The sequence below is a fragment of the Gavia stellata genome, unplaced genomic scaffold (genome assembly GCF_030936135.1).
Source record: "Gavia stellata isolate bGavSte3 unplaced genomic scaffold, bGavSte3.hap2 HAP2_SCAFFOLD_66, whole genome shotgun sequence".
Classification (NCBI taxonomy): domain Eukaryota; kingdom Metazoa; phylum Chordata; class Aves; order Gaviiformes; family Gaviidae; genus Gavia; species Gavia stellata.
Genome location: NW_026777184.1, coordinates 264,154 through 279,192, shown reverse-complemented (window position 1 = coordinate 279,192; position 15,039 = coordinate 264,154). Strand labels below are relative to the sequence as shown.

Sequence of the window (15,039 nt, the reverse complement as noted above, 5' to 3'; positions counted from 1 at the left end):
AACTTGGGGGCATACCCTGCCTGACATGGTGCCCTAAGGCACATCAGCAGCTATCAGCTGCTGACCGCTTTGCTTTGGCTGTCTCCTGTCCACATGGATGCCGTGCTGAGCAGAAAGGCGACAGGTTGATTTGAAGCCCGCTGTGGTTCTGAGACCAGCTTTTATCCCTCCGAGCAGTAACGAAAGCCGAACACTTTGCATTTCTCTTTAACCAAACCAATGCCTCCTCTGCCTGTCTTTGTCCTCACAGGGGCTGTGTCATCGGACCGACTTTTCATTTCAATGTACCTTCCCTCCGCTTCGGTGACGTCTCCTTTGGTGACGGAAGCGGAGGCCGGAGCGGGCAGCGGCGGAGGGCGCGGCGCGGCCGGGGGGAGCGAGATGCCTGTGACCGTGGGCCCGTACGGGCAATCACAGCCCAGCTGCTTTGACAGAGTAAAGATGGGTTTCATGATGGGCTTTGCAGTGGGTATGGCAGCAGGAGCGCTGTTTGCCACATTTTCCTGCCTCAGGATTGGCATGAGAGGACGAGAGCTGATGGGTGGAGTTGGCAAAACGATGATGCAAAGTGGGGGGACGTTTGGGACATTCATGGCTATTGGTATGGGAATCCGCTGCTAACCTGGAGCTTGGGTTTTAACCCGGAGTGCCCCGGTCCAGCCATTCCTCCTCTGTACCATAATAAAATCTTTAGATACCTGGGAAAAAAAAAAAAAAGGCGAAGCCACCGAGGGGAAGGGCTCCGGAGCAGAGGATCGCGACGGGGGACCCTTCCTAGGGCGGCTAACGGCGAAGGCGAAAGCTCAGGGAGAGAGAGGGTGCCCCAGCCCGCCCCCACACCGCCCCCCCGAGCCGGCAGCCCGAGCTCCTGACGAGCGGCAGCTCTGACTCAGCGTGGGCGGGGACTAGAGGGGCGGCGTTCCAACGCCCTCGGGTACAAGAGCAGCCCCCAGGGAGCGCGAGCGACCCGGAGCGTGGCGAACAGGGCGGGCAAACAGGACGTGGCGCGTCAGAAGGGCGTGGCGCGTCAGTTCGCGCGGGCAGGGCGCAGTCCTGCCCTCCTGGCTCTGAAGGCTCTCCGGACGAGTGGTCACTGCCCCCCCAGAAGAGGCCCCGCCATGGTCTCCACTCGGCCGAAAGCCATTGCCAGAAGGAATGTGGCGACCCGGACGGAGCTCCCGCCCAAGCACGCGGCTGTCCAGGTCTCCGGCTGCCAGGAGTGCCTGAGCCTGTTGCTGGCGCCGGAGGACCAGAGAGACAACGCCTGCGTGCGGTGCGACCAGGTGAACGATCTGCTCAGCCTGGTGGCAGAGCTGAAGGAGGAGGTGGAGAGGCTGAGGAGTATCAGGGAGTGCGAGAGGGAGATAGACTGGTGGAGCTACGCCCTACCGTCCCTGAGGCAAAGGCAGCAGAGGGAGGCTCCACGAGAAGCAGAGGCCCCCTTACCCTCTTGCCACCAGGCAGAAGGAGGGGACCTAGGAGGCGAAGGGGAATGGAAAAAGGTCCCTGCTCGGGGCCGCAGGCGAATCCCCTCCCGGCCTCCCTCACCTTCTCAGCTGCCCCTACATAACAGATATGGGACTCTGGAACTTGAGGGCCCGGCCCACGAGCTTTCTCACTTCTACTCTTCTGATTCTCTCCCCCTCCCCACCTGGGGGGAGTGAGTGAGCGGCTGTGTGGTGCTTAGTTGCCAGCTGGGCTTAAACCATGACACCATGTCCAGAGGGCTGTGGAACATCTCCAAGGACAGAGACTCCACAAGCTCCCTGGGCAGCCTGTGCCTGTGCTCGTCTGCCGCACAGCACCCTTTGCACTTCCCCTTGTTGAACTGCATGAGGTCCCTGTCAGCCCATCTCTCCAGCCTGCCCAGGTCCCTCGGGATGGCAGCACAACCCCCCGGCCTAAGCGCCACTCCCGGTCTGCTGTCATCTGGCAATTGCTGAGGGTGCACTCTGCCCGTCACCCAGACCATTCGTTATGGAAGATGTTAAACGGGATCGGAACTGGTCCTGACCCCTGGGCAACACCACTTGTTCCTGGCCTCCAACTAGACTTGGTGCCACTGAGCAGCACCTCAGGGCCTGGCCGTTCAGCCTGTTTCAGCCCCGCTCGCTGTCAGCTCATCCAGCCCAGTTCCAATCGAGTGACTTGAAGTCCGTATTTAAAAAGAAGAGATTGCAAGATGGGCATATGCAAGCACACTGCTTTCAAAATCCCATGACATAAATTCCTAGGACTGGGTATTTCCACCAATTGCCCCAAAACCTCTAGAGAAGGAAACGCCTCACAAATTACAAATGCAAGGCCAACAGGTGTTTTTAATTCTGGCTTTGGCTTTTCTGCCTGTTGGTTCCAAGGGAGTGTTATTTTTGCAAGGCGATCCCAAAAGCTGAACACAGATTAAAGCTCTTCCTCGAGGGACCTGTGGGCAGGCAGGCCAGCCGGCAGAGCTGCCCGAGTCTCTGGAAGGTCTCTCTGAGCTCTCCCTGGCCAGAGGCAACACTGGGAGGAGGCACAGGGTGGGCTGCTGCTGCCCTTTCTGCAGCTTGGTCCCTGCTGGGGGCAGTTTTAGTGCTTCCTGGGTTCTTCCTCCTCTTCCTCTCCAGCATTGCACAAGTCAGATGCAGTGCTCCTCCCTCATCCAGGGTCGCAATCCACCCCCAGCACCACAGCAGCACCCCGAGTCTTTGTCCGATGTGCATCTCTGGGGTGCTGAAACCCTCCTCCTCCTCTTCCCTGCTGAGGGGTCATAGTCTGGTGTCCACAAACCGGCTTTGGCGATCACAGCCCCGCCGTGGGGATCTGCTTCGCTCTCTGTGCCTCAGCTGAGCTTGCTCCCGAGCAGCCCTGGGTGCAGGAGCCAGCTGAGAGCTGGCATTGGAGAGCCCTGGAGCTGCATCATCCCTTGGGGCTTGGTCACAACATGGAGAACTTGCTCTCCCCCTCCTCCTCCTCCTTGCTGTGCGGCGATAGTCCACGATCTCCAAAAAACGGCTGCGGAGATCATAGCCCCGCCGCAGGGATCTGCTATGCTCTCTCTGCATTGGCAGGGTTTGCTCCCGAGCAGCACTGGCTGCGGGAGCCAGCTGGGAGCTGCCGCTGGAGGGCCCTGGAGCTGCATCATCCCTGGGATCATGGTCATGACTTGGAGGACTAGTTGTCTTCCTCCTCCTCCCGGTTGAGTGGTCATAGTCCGTGGTGTCCACGAACCAGCTGCGGAGATCTTTTCCCCACTGCGGGGATCTGCTGCGGGCCCTCTCCCTGGCACCATGCCTCTGGCAGCGGGAAGAGGGGCTGAACCCGTGCTCCTCTTTGTTGCGGTCTTCTCGCACGGTGCGCAGCGCACGGTCAAACGGTTGACAGCAGACTGGGCACGCAGCTTTCCTTCTGGACACCAGCCTTATACAGGCGCAGGAGAAGCGATGCAAGCAGAAGCCCACGTAGGAGGCGATGCTGAGCCTGCCTGGCCAGAAGGACCACGGCCAGCCTGCAGATGCTTCCCGGGCACCTGCCCACATCAGCTGGCTGGCACCGGCTGTTGCGGAGGAGCTGCTGTTCGCTGGAGAGTCCTCCATGCCCACTGGCATGTCCTGCAAAGAGAGCTGTGAAAAGGTCCTGCCCTTTCCTCCCAAAAGGACCAGAAGAGTGGGGAAACCCCAGAAGCTGTGGGAGGGGACAGCTAAGGGCCTCCCAGAGGCTCTCCTGGAGGGCTGCAAACGCAGAAGGGCCAAAGACAGACAAACGGGATGGATCTAGGTGGGATGCTTTGAGAGGGAGCAGCGTTGTGGCTGTGAAGAAAGCTGCAGTGTGGGAGGGAAGAGAGAGCAATGCCAAGATCCCAGAAAGAAAGCCATTGTCCACCTGGTGCCCTGTCCCACCTCCCCAGAGTTACCTTAGTCTGATGAGGCAGACCCTGTGCTCCCACAGAAGCCAGCTGCTTGCTGCCAGCCCACCACCAACTGAGGGAGGAACGGGCACGTGATGGTGCCGGCGAGGAAGAAGCCCCTTCTCCAATTTTCAAATCAGAGCGCCTGGAGAAAAAAAGAGTCATCTCTGTTTAGGGCTGTTCTTGCAGCCTTCTCTGGGGTTCAGTCATTTTCTTGGAGTGGTTTCTATGACAGAGAGAAGGCACAACCAAGACTACAAGTGGGAAATTCGATTGGGGTCTTCCCACCAGGTCTGCCCCTGTCAGAGCAAGTCCTTGTCTTCATACCCCCTACGGCCTCCGTTTCATAGAATCATAGAATGGTTTGGGTTGGAAGGGACCTTAAAGGCCATCTAGTTCCAACTCTCCTGCCACGTCCAGGGACACCTTCCACTAGACCGGGTCGCTGAAAGCCCCGTCCAACCTGGCCTTGAACACTTCCAGGGAGGGCGCAGCCACAGCTTCTCTGGGCAACCTCTTCCAGCGTCTCACCACCCTCACAGTAAAGAATTCCTTCCCAACAGCTAATTGAAATCTTCCCTCTTTCAGTTTAAAACAATTACCCCTCATCCCATCACTACAGTCCCTGATGAAGAGTCCCTCCCCGCCTTTCCTGTAGGCCCCCTTTAAGTCCTCTTCTCTACATTAGCCAGCTGCAGACGACAGACAAGTAGCAGTTTATAGCAGGGCAGGAGCCTAAAGCCCAGCAAGGGAAGAGAAGGACTGACGTGGGGTAGTTCAGATTTGACAGCACTGAATGATGCAAGTAGTAACTGTCTCCGATGCCAGAAAGAGAAACACTCGGGAGGATGAGAAGAAAAACAGCAAAGCCAGGAAAAGGAAACGTATGCTGAACACAGTTTGCTGCTTGTTATTACCTGACATAAAACAGTAAATAGGCTTGCTGCCTGAGAACCGTGTCGATGCCACAACCATCCACAGACATATCGTTCATCTCATACCACAGTCCATTGCTGGCCTGCAAAGAAAGGCATCGATATCTGGAGATGAACAGCATAGCTTCTCCACAAAAACACAGGCAGAAAACTACAGAACCAAGAGGATGCCAAAACAAACCCAGTCCACCCCCTAAGTAGACCTTCTTCCCCAAAACCTTGGCTGCCAGTAACACTGCCGTGAAAGTTTGTCTTCCCCAGCACACATATTTCCCCAGCTAGGAAGGAAGTTGCTCTTTACCTTTATGTAGCAGAAATAGTGTCCTGCATTACAGCTGCCACTGCTATGCACCAGGACAGCATATAAGGCATAGAGGAGCGGTTCTCCAGCTGTCTGAGATGTGTATGGCCCAAGATCCAAGTACTCGGGATACTCCACAATCTACGGAGAGACCAAGAGAGCTCAGAAATGATCCTGAAATACTACATGGAATAGCCTTCCAAGACTGAAGGCTAGAGGTGTGTAAATACATCTTTTTGGCTCATGAACACCATGTTTTCCCTAAAGCAACACGTCATGGTTTGGGTGCCAGGAAACGGTTCTCGGCCAAAGCAGCTCTGTCGGAGCGGAGTACGTGCTTGTCTTCCCACGGGAACACTCGTCTCCCCGGAAGGGAACCGGAAAAACCCAACATGAACAGCTTGGGAAAGAGCGCACTGCTTTGGCAAATCTCCTGCTCCAGGAAGAGAAAGCTGCACTCCAACTGCGTACGCACCTTGCTGATCTTCCCGCCCATGAAATCTTCAAACCTTTTCAGACACACCGTGAGAACCCTGGGCGCACAATGGACTGTAAACCTCTTGGAGGCGGCAACCATCTTGTCACACCTTGAAACCAAGCACAGAGCCAAGTGCTGAAATGCACCCTAGCCTGCCCCAAGAAGGCCAGACAAGCGCTCATGCGTCACACATCCTTAGGCTATTTTAAGGCCATACGAAAAAACGCTGCGTCTCATGATGGTGCATTAAACCTACGTGAAAAGACGACTTATGCTCCATGACATGCAGCACCTGCACGCAGGGTCTAGCATTAATGTGTTGTTAGGAATCGTCTTACTTGCTACATCTAAAGCAGCTTTCGCCATCCAGCTGCTCAGGTTTCACAAAGTCCTCCAGAGCTTCCGTGACAGATGAGGCTGCCTGGGGGAGGGAGAAAGGAGAGCACTGAGCTGCGGGAAATGCCCTCGCCCAAACGCCTCTTGAGTTGACAAGAAGGCCTGGCTTCCACAGGCCGTTCCACCTCCCACCCACCACCAAGCTCTCTTGTGTTTGCACTATACATTTCTAAGCCAAATGCGTTGGTTTTGGAAAGCTTCAGGGGCTTCGGGATGTCTTGAAGCACAATTACAAACCCTCTTACTTTTATAGCCAAAGGAATATCCAGGAAGGCCTCGTAGGAATCGGAAACCGCTTTGCAGCTCAAGCACGTGACTGCAAGGCAAATCAAAATGCTCAGCGATAGGGGAAGTTGACTGGCTGTGCCGTTTTCCGTCCTTCCTACGCCAGTCACACCATCAGCTGTTTATCACAGGCAGGCAGAAGGGCACAGACAATTCCAGGGAGAGCAATAGCTGTGGAAAAGTACCTCTGGATCTCAGAAAGCCCCCAAATATTTGATGGACGACGGTAGTTGCTTGAGAAGAGATGTCCAAGCTGGAAATAAATGGTAAGGCAGAGAGTTATGTCCTCTGAGAGTTTTGCTTGTTCTGAAAGCCCTGGGCGTACGTTTTCCTTGATGGGAGTACATCACGGAGTCCAAAGGGCTCGGGAGCATCGAGGAGGTAATTTGCTTGTGCTTACTCGCTGCTGCCACTCAGGCAAGCTCTCTGCATGGCATCGACAGTATAGCGTAAGAACTCGTGGGCGTCTTCCTGCATGCCAAGCTGGAAATGGTCTCCTATTACTAAGAGAGAAGTTGTTAGTGGCTGTCTCCTACAAGGAGGGAAGAAAACCTGTAAAAGCACCTGACATGACTTACGTGTGAGGACACTGACGACAGCGCTAGGCTGGATGGCACTGACTGAGGAACACAGGACCTTGTTAACGTGCGCTTCCATTACGCACATCATGCAGAAGCCTGCCTGACGACCTGAAGAGGGAGGGAGGGAAGCAAGTTCCTCAGGTTAGCCAAATATCCATAGCGATGGGAAACCTAATGGAGATCTTGAAGTTCTAAGAACAGTCTCCACCCTTCTTCTCCCAAGGTGCAATGTCCCAACAAGCCCAGGATGCTTTAGTGCCTAGAAAACTTTCTTCCGAGGGATGCTAAACTGACAAAAGTCTTCTGTGCAATAAGCAAAGAGAGCTTAACTTGCAGGAATAGGGACCGAGACCCGAGGCTGTAAAGAGGTGCCTTTCTGAAGTGGAACACACCGAGATATGACAAGAGGCTTCCAGGCTTGAGTGGTTCAAAGGACACCAACTCAGGGCGTTGACAAAGAAGGGCTGCTTTTCTCCTAAATCAAATTCCAGATTCCAGGAATCCTTGGGGAGTGACCATCAGATTGACACGAGATGTTCCTAAAAGTACTCACACGACCGGCTGTGCTCACGAGAGAGCAGGTAGTTGGCCAGAGGGGCTGTGTACGTCAGGCACTGCAGGACAGAGTTGAGGAAGCACGTATTGCCCAGGTTGAGGAGTCCCGCTCCAGCTCCCTGTCGTTGCTGCCAGTCCATGCAAATCTTCTCCGGGGGAAAGAGGATCCTTTGTGGTGGAGCCATTCCCTCGGCAATGACTGCAGGGAAGTGACATTTGAGAAGAGATGAGACCATATTGTTGCACGAAAACATATTTAGAAGTCGAGTTCTCTACGGGGCACCCAGGAAAACCAGCTCTAACCTCCAACACAGAAACACTGGGGGAAGCCTAACACTGCCATTGAAATTTACTGGTCAAGAAAGAGTTTTGGAAAACAGTCTGTCCCCCTGCTTGCGTTGCCAAAAGTCCAACAAACCCACGCTGTGCCTCAGGCTACCTTCCTTTCCCTCTGGAGACTTGAATTGGATTATCGGGTCAAGTCTTCCCTTTTCCTGGTTGTAACTTGATGAAAAGAAGCGAGTCCCTAGCACAGACGGTAACCCTCCTGATGCCAGACCTTTCTACGAGCAATGTCATCTTTCCAAGTCTTGTACAGAGTGGCAGAGGAGTGATAAAACGTGTTTTCCCGTGTCTAATCGAAAACACCTGGGTAAGTCTGGCTGCTCTCAGGAGACGCGCCAGAATTCACACTAGGTTGTCAGCACATCAACATCCAGGGATGGAGCGCCAGCCACCTCCGTTGCCTTTGGGGATGCACAAAGTCCAAGCCTGCTGCTGAAGCCGTTACTCACAGGAGTCGTTCCCCGTTGCGGCCATCGGTCCTCTCAGGAATGGAGAGGAGAGCTCTGGATGACAAAGCGTGTCAGGACACGCTCCAGAAAGAGAAGATCAGTGCCAGTCCTGTCACCTGATTGCAAAGAAATAATTGTAGCCCAACACAATGATTTAAAAAAAACCCCCAATGAAAGGCACAGAACAGCATCCGCCATCACAAGTGTTTCAGTGGGCCCTGTAGCTGCTGCAGAGCTGCAGGCTGATGGCCCCACTGTCCTTGTCACAGGATTCCAACTGACAGCAGTTCCCAAGACCCTTTTGGAATACTGCATTGCGTGTCACCTTCTCTGAAGAGGACCTGCTGCTGACCTGGGGCCAGCGTTAGCAGCAGAGGCCTCTGACTCTCCAGCCCACGCTTGCCCACCTTGTATGCGGGAGCAACGGGCTTCCGGACGCTACTTTAACAGCTACCTTTGCCATGCTCCTTTTCTGTCTCACTTCCTACCCCATCAGCCAGGGTGGGCTTCTTGTAATTCTAGGCTCAGCCCAACGCCTCAGGCTACACTGCCATCTCCCACTCACCTATCCTGGGATATGGTAAAGAAATAAGAATTAGCAAATAGGAACTCTACCCATAGCCCATATCTGGACAGCCTTTAGAGGTGTGATAGCTCAGCCTAGAGCTCGGAAGGTATAGACCAGCCTATAATTTTATCCCGTATCTACCTACTCTATGGTCTCTCCTGAAAGTCAAATCGTAATTACCTTTGAAGGAGGATGGAAGTTGAGGAGAAGTGGGCAGTAAACGACAAATGGTTGGAACCAAGTAGGCACGCAAGTAGCAAAAGAAGGAGCCGAGTTATCCCGAAGGCCAGCTCAGCCCAACTAGCTTTCACTGGCCGTCTTTTCAGGATCCCAAGCCCTGGCCAGGTGAGCTCACAAGCACTGGGTGGGTGCCGCATCACTGCCCCTTTGTGACACGGGGACACATGGGGGCGTGTCCCCTAGAGGCCATGGGGCCACACGGCTGCCACAGCCCGTGGACCTCCCGCAGCTGGCAGCCTCTGGGCTTCCCCATGTGCTGCTGGTGAAGGACTGTTCATCCGCCAGCAGAGCTCCAGCCTCTTCATGGAGCTGCACCAGCCGGGTGAATAAAAACCTGCCCAGGGCTGTAAGCATGCCTGTTCACGGCTTTGGCTGGCACCTTTGGGTTGCTGAGGGTTTCTTTCCCACTCTTCCCAGGTACAGGAATGTGTCCGGGAGACTGGCGTAGCAAAGCACCTGGTCTCTTACAGGTTCATTTCCAATGACTTTTATGGGCCCCCTGCAAGATGCAGCCACGGGCTGACTCTGAACCAGCGCTACCGAAGAAACGCCTTCAGCACCTGCGCTGGGTGCACCTTGGCTGTCTGACAGGCCCCCACCCAGCTGCTCTCCCACCCTGGAGCTCCAAGAAGCCTTCGTGGGCGGCTTTTTAGCATCAGGTTTAATTCCTTGGCCTGCTCGCAGGGCAGTGAGTATTACTCCTGCCCTGACGAGGCAGCTGGTTCTTATTCCTGCCCCACTTGAACTGGCCGGTTTGGCTCTTGCCTTGCCTGGGCCATCTAGTTCTCCCCAGTCCTACTCGGGGAAGTTAGTCGTACTCCTGCTCAGCTCAGGGCACTTAGTTTGGCTGCTGCTCCACTCCAGGAGGCTTTTTTCTTTTTATCCTCCACTTGGGACATCCAGTTTGGCCACAGCCTTGCTCGGGTGGCTTTTTTTCATCTTGTCCCTCTCGGGATGGCTGTGGTTTCTTCTCGTTTTGGCTCATTTTGCCCCTTCCCCACACGGGGTGCCTGGATTTACTCCTGCTCCGCCCAGGTAACTCTTTACGCCCCTACCCAAGTCGGGGTCGCTAGCTTGGCTCCTGCTTCACTTGGGGCAATTAGTTTTGTCCCTGTCCTGCTCTGGGCATCTCGTTTTGCCCCTGCCACTGCCCTGCTCAGAGCGGCCATTTTTGGCCCTGCCACAGCAGGACCGCTGGGGCTCCAGCACCATTTCCCTGGGACCAGCCACCAGCCGAGTGCTGTATTTAACTGTCACACCACAACCTGGCCTTCCAGGACAAAGTCAGCTTGGCATCCAGGCCTCCTCTAGCACCGCTCCTCCAGCTGGCATCTGACATCCCCTCACTACAAGAAGGACATTGAGGTGCTGGAGCGTGTCCAGAGAAGGGCAACGAAGCTGGTGAGGGGTCTGGAGCACAAGTCTGATGAGGAGCGGCTGAGGGAGCTGGGGGTGTTCAGTCTGCAGAAGAGGAGGCTGAGGGGAGACCTTACCACTCTCTACAACTACCTGAAAGGAGGTTGCAGAGAGGTGGGTGTTGGCCTCCTCTCCCAAGTGACTAGTGACAGGACTAGAGGAAATGGCCTCAAGTTGCGCCAGGGGAGGTTTAGACTGGATATTAGGAAGAATTTCTTTACTGAGAGAGTGGTGAGACACTGGAATAAACTGCCCAGGGAGGTGGTGGAGTCACCCTCCCTGGAGGTGTTCAAGGAACGTGTGGATGAGGCATTGTGGGACATGGTTTAATGGGCATGGTGGCGTTTGTTGGTTGATGGTTGGACTTGATGATCTTACAGGTCTTTTCCAACCTTCGTGATTCTGTGATTCTGTGATTCATAGGTGCAGTTACTTCACTGCTGAGCTCATTACGGGGTCAGGCCTCGGGAGCTGGCGGTGCCCAATGCCGGCCAGGGAAGCAGAGGATCCTGGCAGCTGGATGTCGAGCAGGGCACGCCTCTGCAGCCCGCACCTCACTCACACACTCCAGCTACAGCTTGGGCAGCATGGTGTTCATTGCCCTTCACAAAATGCCACGGCAGGCGGGCTTGATGGGCTGAATGTGGCTGAAGGATGCCTGTGCCCCAAGAGGCTCCTTTTATGGAAGGCATCTTGTCTGTATGATGATGTGGCCAGAGTTTTTTTTCTTATTTGACTTTTTAATATTATTCCTCTGAGGCTGCCTGGGGAAAAAGAAAAGAAAAAAAAGGGAAGATTAAAAAAAATCATATATTTCACTGCTCTTCTTACTAAAGGCAACAAGGAGCCTGACCAGAATCAGCTGCCAGGGCTTCCAGGCTCTAGGGAGCTCTGGCAGACCTGTGCAGACCATGTCTGCCTTCGTTAGACATTATTGACGTTGGAAACACACACTTGCAAAGCTGTCTGCAGACTTGATCCATTGCCCATCCCGGTGGTATCTAACAGTGCTTGAACCGAGATAAACAAAAAAAAGAAGTGCTCTGACTTGGCGGTCTTTGTTCACTCCAAAAGCTGCTGCAGCGATCCAAAGCTTGACGCTTTGCGACAGTCTTTCTTCTTCCAGAATAAACACTCTCTGGGTGGATTTCAAACACACGTTGGGTCACCTGAGGAGGATCTTCTTGGCCAAGAAGTTTTGTCACCTCTGTAGCTCTCTGCAAGTTCAGAGCACAGAAGGAGACCCAACTAGTCTGTGATGCTCCTGTCAGGCACCGCAAACTGTTCACTGGCACCGCTACAACCCAATGACTTTGCTAGACACAGGGGTGACCGTACAGCCGAGGAGAGGATCTGCCTCATGGCTGTCACTGCCTGCTCCTTTGCAGCATCCTTAACGTTTCACTCCAGCACCTCGGTAACGCCTCCCATGCCGTGGGGACGGAGCATGGAGGAGTGATCCGCAACAGGGCAGCAGGAGGGGGCTGCTCTTCAGCCCTCTTTCGAGACTCCTCCTTTCCACCTCTTTGGCCTGGTTTCCAGGTGCTGCTCTCAATCTCGATGTGCTCGCAGGAGGTGGAGTGTCAGCGCCTGAAGATGTGTAGTAGCCTCCGGGCTGCCTGATCTGCCTTATGCGTTCTCCCTCTTCGATGACCTTGTCTGCTGGCTGCAGCAGGGCTGCTGGCAAAGTGCATGGTGGAAGGACAACAGTCCTGCCTCGCCCTGCCCAGCGATGGGGTAAGGACAGCAGATGCTGAACACATTCACCCAGGAAAACTCTTCCGCCCTCCTGCTGCCCCCAGCCTGTCCCCCCGCTGTCCCTCGCCATCCGACCCAGGTCACCAGCGGCCTCGAGCCTAACCTGCTACTTGGGCCCTGCATTGCTGCCGTCCCAGCACTTAAGAAAGGCAATTAACAATTGCGCTTCTGACTGGTACGCCCTGCTCCTAACCCCTGGTAATATGGTTAGCACAAGGAAGGCCATTTCATGAGGCAAATGGCCGTGCTCTTTGACTGAGCTGGTCACGTATCGGTCCCCTTTCCCCTCCTCATCAGGCCCTGAAGGTCCTGTGCACCAGGCAGACGACTTCTCCCCCTCCCTATCGGCCTCAAGGTTCCTGGGCGCCAGGCTGACTTCTTCCCTCCTTACCGGCCTTGAAGGTCCCAGGCACCTGGCCAACCAGCTTGTGATGACCCCGTCACAGAACAGGGAAGCGCAGCAGCACACAGAGCACCGCCTATCAAATCAAGCAGCGCTTTTCCCCTCGTCTCCTCCAAGGGCTAATTTGTGGAGGCCGGGCCCTGGCGGCGGCGGCGGCCCCGAGCAGGAGGAGGATTATCGCTACGAGGTGCTGACGGCCGAGCAGATCCTGCAGCACATGGTGGAGTGCATCCGCGAGGTCAACGAGGTCATCCAGAAGCCAGCGACTATTACTCGAATACCGCTTAGCCATTTCAACTGGGATAAAGAGAAGCTGATGGAGAGGTACTTTGATGGCAACTTGGAGAAGCTCTTTGCAGAGTGTCATGTAATTAATCCAAGTAAAAAGTCTCGAACGTGCCAGATGAACACAAGGTCATCAGCCCAGGATATGCCTTGTCAGATCTGCTATCTGAACTACCCAAACTCGTACTTTACTGGCCTAGAGTGTGGACACAAGTTCTGTATGCAGTGCTGGAGTGAATATTTAACTACCAAAATAATGGAGGAAGGCATGGGACAGACCATTTCACGCCCTGCTCATGGCTGTGATATCTTAGTTGATGACAATACAGTTATGCGTCTGATCACAGATTCTAAGGTTAAATTAAAGTACCAGCATTTAATAACCAATAGTTTTGTAGAGTGTAATCGCCTGTTAAAATGGTGTCCTGCCCCAGATTGCCACCACGTTGTTAAAGTCCAATATCCTGATGCTAAACCTGTTCGCTGCAAATGTGGATGTCACTTTTGCTTTAACTGCGGTGAAAACTGGCATGATCCTGTTAAATGCAAGTGGTTAAAGAAATGGATTAAGAAGTGTGATGATGACAGTGAAACTTCTAATTGGATTGCAGCAAACACAAAGGAATGCCCGAAATGCCACGTCACCATCAAGAAGGATGGGGGCTGTAACCACATGGTCTGTCGGAACCAGAACTGCAAAGCAGAGTTCTGCTGGGTGTGTCTGGGCCCCTGGGAGCCCCACGGATCTGCCTGGTACAACTGTAATCGCTACAATGAGGATGATGCAAAGGCAGCAAGGGATGCACAGGAGCGATCCAGAGCAGCCCTGCAGAGGTACCTGTTCTACTGCAACTGCTATATGAACCACATGCAGAGCCTGCGCTTTGAGCACAAGCTCTATGCTCAGGTGAAGCAGAAAATGGAGGAGATGCAGCAGCACAACATGTCGTGGATCGAGGTGCAGTTCCTGAAGAAAGCAGTCGACGTCCTCTGCCAGTGTCGTGCCACACTCATGTACACTTACGTCTTTGCCTTCTACCTCAAAAAGAATAATCAGTCCATTATCTTTGAGAACAACCAAGCAGACTTAGAGAATGCTACAGAGGTGCTTTCTGGGTACCTTGAGCGAGATATATCCCAAGATTCACTGCAAGACATAAAGCAGAAAGTACAGGATAAGTACAGATACTGCGAGAGTCGACGAAGGGTTTTGTTGCAGCACGTGCACGAAGGCTACGAGAGGGACCTGTGGGAGTACATTGAGGACTGAGACTGGCCCCGCATAAAATGAACTCTGAAACCTTTGCCATCTAGAGTGCTCGTGCGATTCAAATAAAACACACACAAGGCGCTACGCCTGTTACACCGCTGGTCTGTAGTACTGGGATTCTGTTTTGTTAACAGAAAATTTAAGTAAATTATATTGTAATAAAGACAAAAAAGGTATTTAAAAAAAAAAAAACAGGGGAGATACAGACTGGATATTAGGAAAAATTTCTTTACTGAGAGAGTGGTAACACAGTGGAATAGACTGCCCAGGGAGGTAGTGGAGTCACCCTCCCTGGAGGTATTCACCCTCCCTGGAGGAGCGTGTGGATGTGGCATTGTGGGACGTGGCTGGATGGGCATGGTTTTGTGTGGTGTGGGTGGTCTTTTGTGTGGTGTGGTGTGCGGGTTTTTGGTGGTTTTTTTGGTGGTTTTTTTTTTTGTTGTTGTTGTTGGTTTTTTTTTTGTAATGGTTGGACTTGACGATCTTACAGGTCTTTTCCAACCTTAGTGATTCTGTGATTCTGTGAAATGACAAATGGCACCTTCCCCTCCTGCGGGGCAGAGGTTTTCTGCCTTGAGACAACACATAAAATTGTAGGGGAATGGTGTGAACCTCACAGAGTCACCTGGCTCTTCCACCTGCTCTATAGACCCAAAACTAACAGCACTTAATAACAACAGTTTAATAATGGGCAGGTACCCACTGGATGCCCAGTGGAATGAGCTCATTTTCCTGCTCTCTCCAACCCACAAACCCTTTAAAAGCCTCACTGCCAGCCTGTCGTTTCTCCCCCGTTGACACAAGAAAAGGCCATATGGCAACCCATTTCTAAATGGGGAATCCCTTTCTCTGTCACTGAGTCCCAGGCACCCAACCAGCCAGGCTGTG

General features: G+C 53.6%; 2 protein-coding genes across 2 annotated transcripts; both read left to right on the top strand.

Annotated features, from left to right (window-relative positions):
* The first annotated feature begins 356 nt into the window (after window positions 1-356).
* Window positions 357-696, top strand: LOC132321809 (reactive oxygen species modulator 1-like). Its single transcript, XM_059835238.1, has one exon. The coding sequence runs from the start codon at window positions 382-384 to the stop codon at window positions 619-621; it is 240 nt and encodes a 79-aa protein (XP_059691221.1). The 5' UTR covers window positions 357-381; the 3' UTR covers window positions 622-696.
* An 11,299-nt stretch (window positions 697-11,995) lies between these two features.
* On the top strand, window positions 11,996-14,318 carry LOC132321808 (E3 ubiquitin-protein ligase arih1-like). The gene is made up of 2 exons (XM_059835237.1): window positions 11,996-12,035; window positions 12,491-14,318. Exons 1-2 carry the CDS (start codon window positions 11,996-11,998, stop codon window positions 14,149-14,151), a joined length of 1,701 nt encoding a protein of 566 aa, XP_059691220.1. The 3' UTR covers window positions 14,152-14,318.
* The last annotated feature ends 721 nt before the right edge of the window (window positions 14,319-15,039 follow it).

Excerpts from the sequence above, each read along its gene's own strand:
- LOC132321809 (XM_059835238.1), top strand. The coding sequence starts at position 382 with ATGCCTGTGACCGTGGGCCCGTACGGGCAATCACAGCCCAGCTGCTTT.
- LOC132321808 (XM_059835237.1), top strand. The coding sequence starts at position 11,996 with ATGTGCTCGCAGGAGGTGGAGTGTCAGCGCCTGAAGATGT. Across the intron at positions 12,036-12,490 it reads GTGTCAGCGCCTGAAGATGT|GCCCTGAAGGTCCTGTGCAC; the intron begins GTAGTAGCCTCC and ends CCTCCTCATCAG.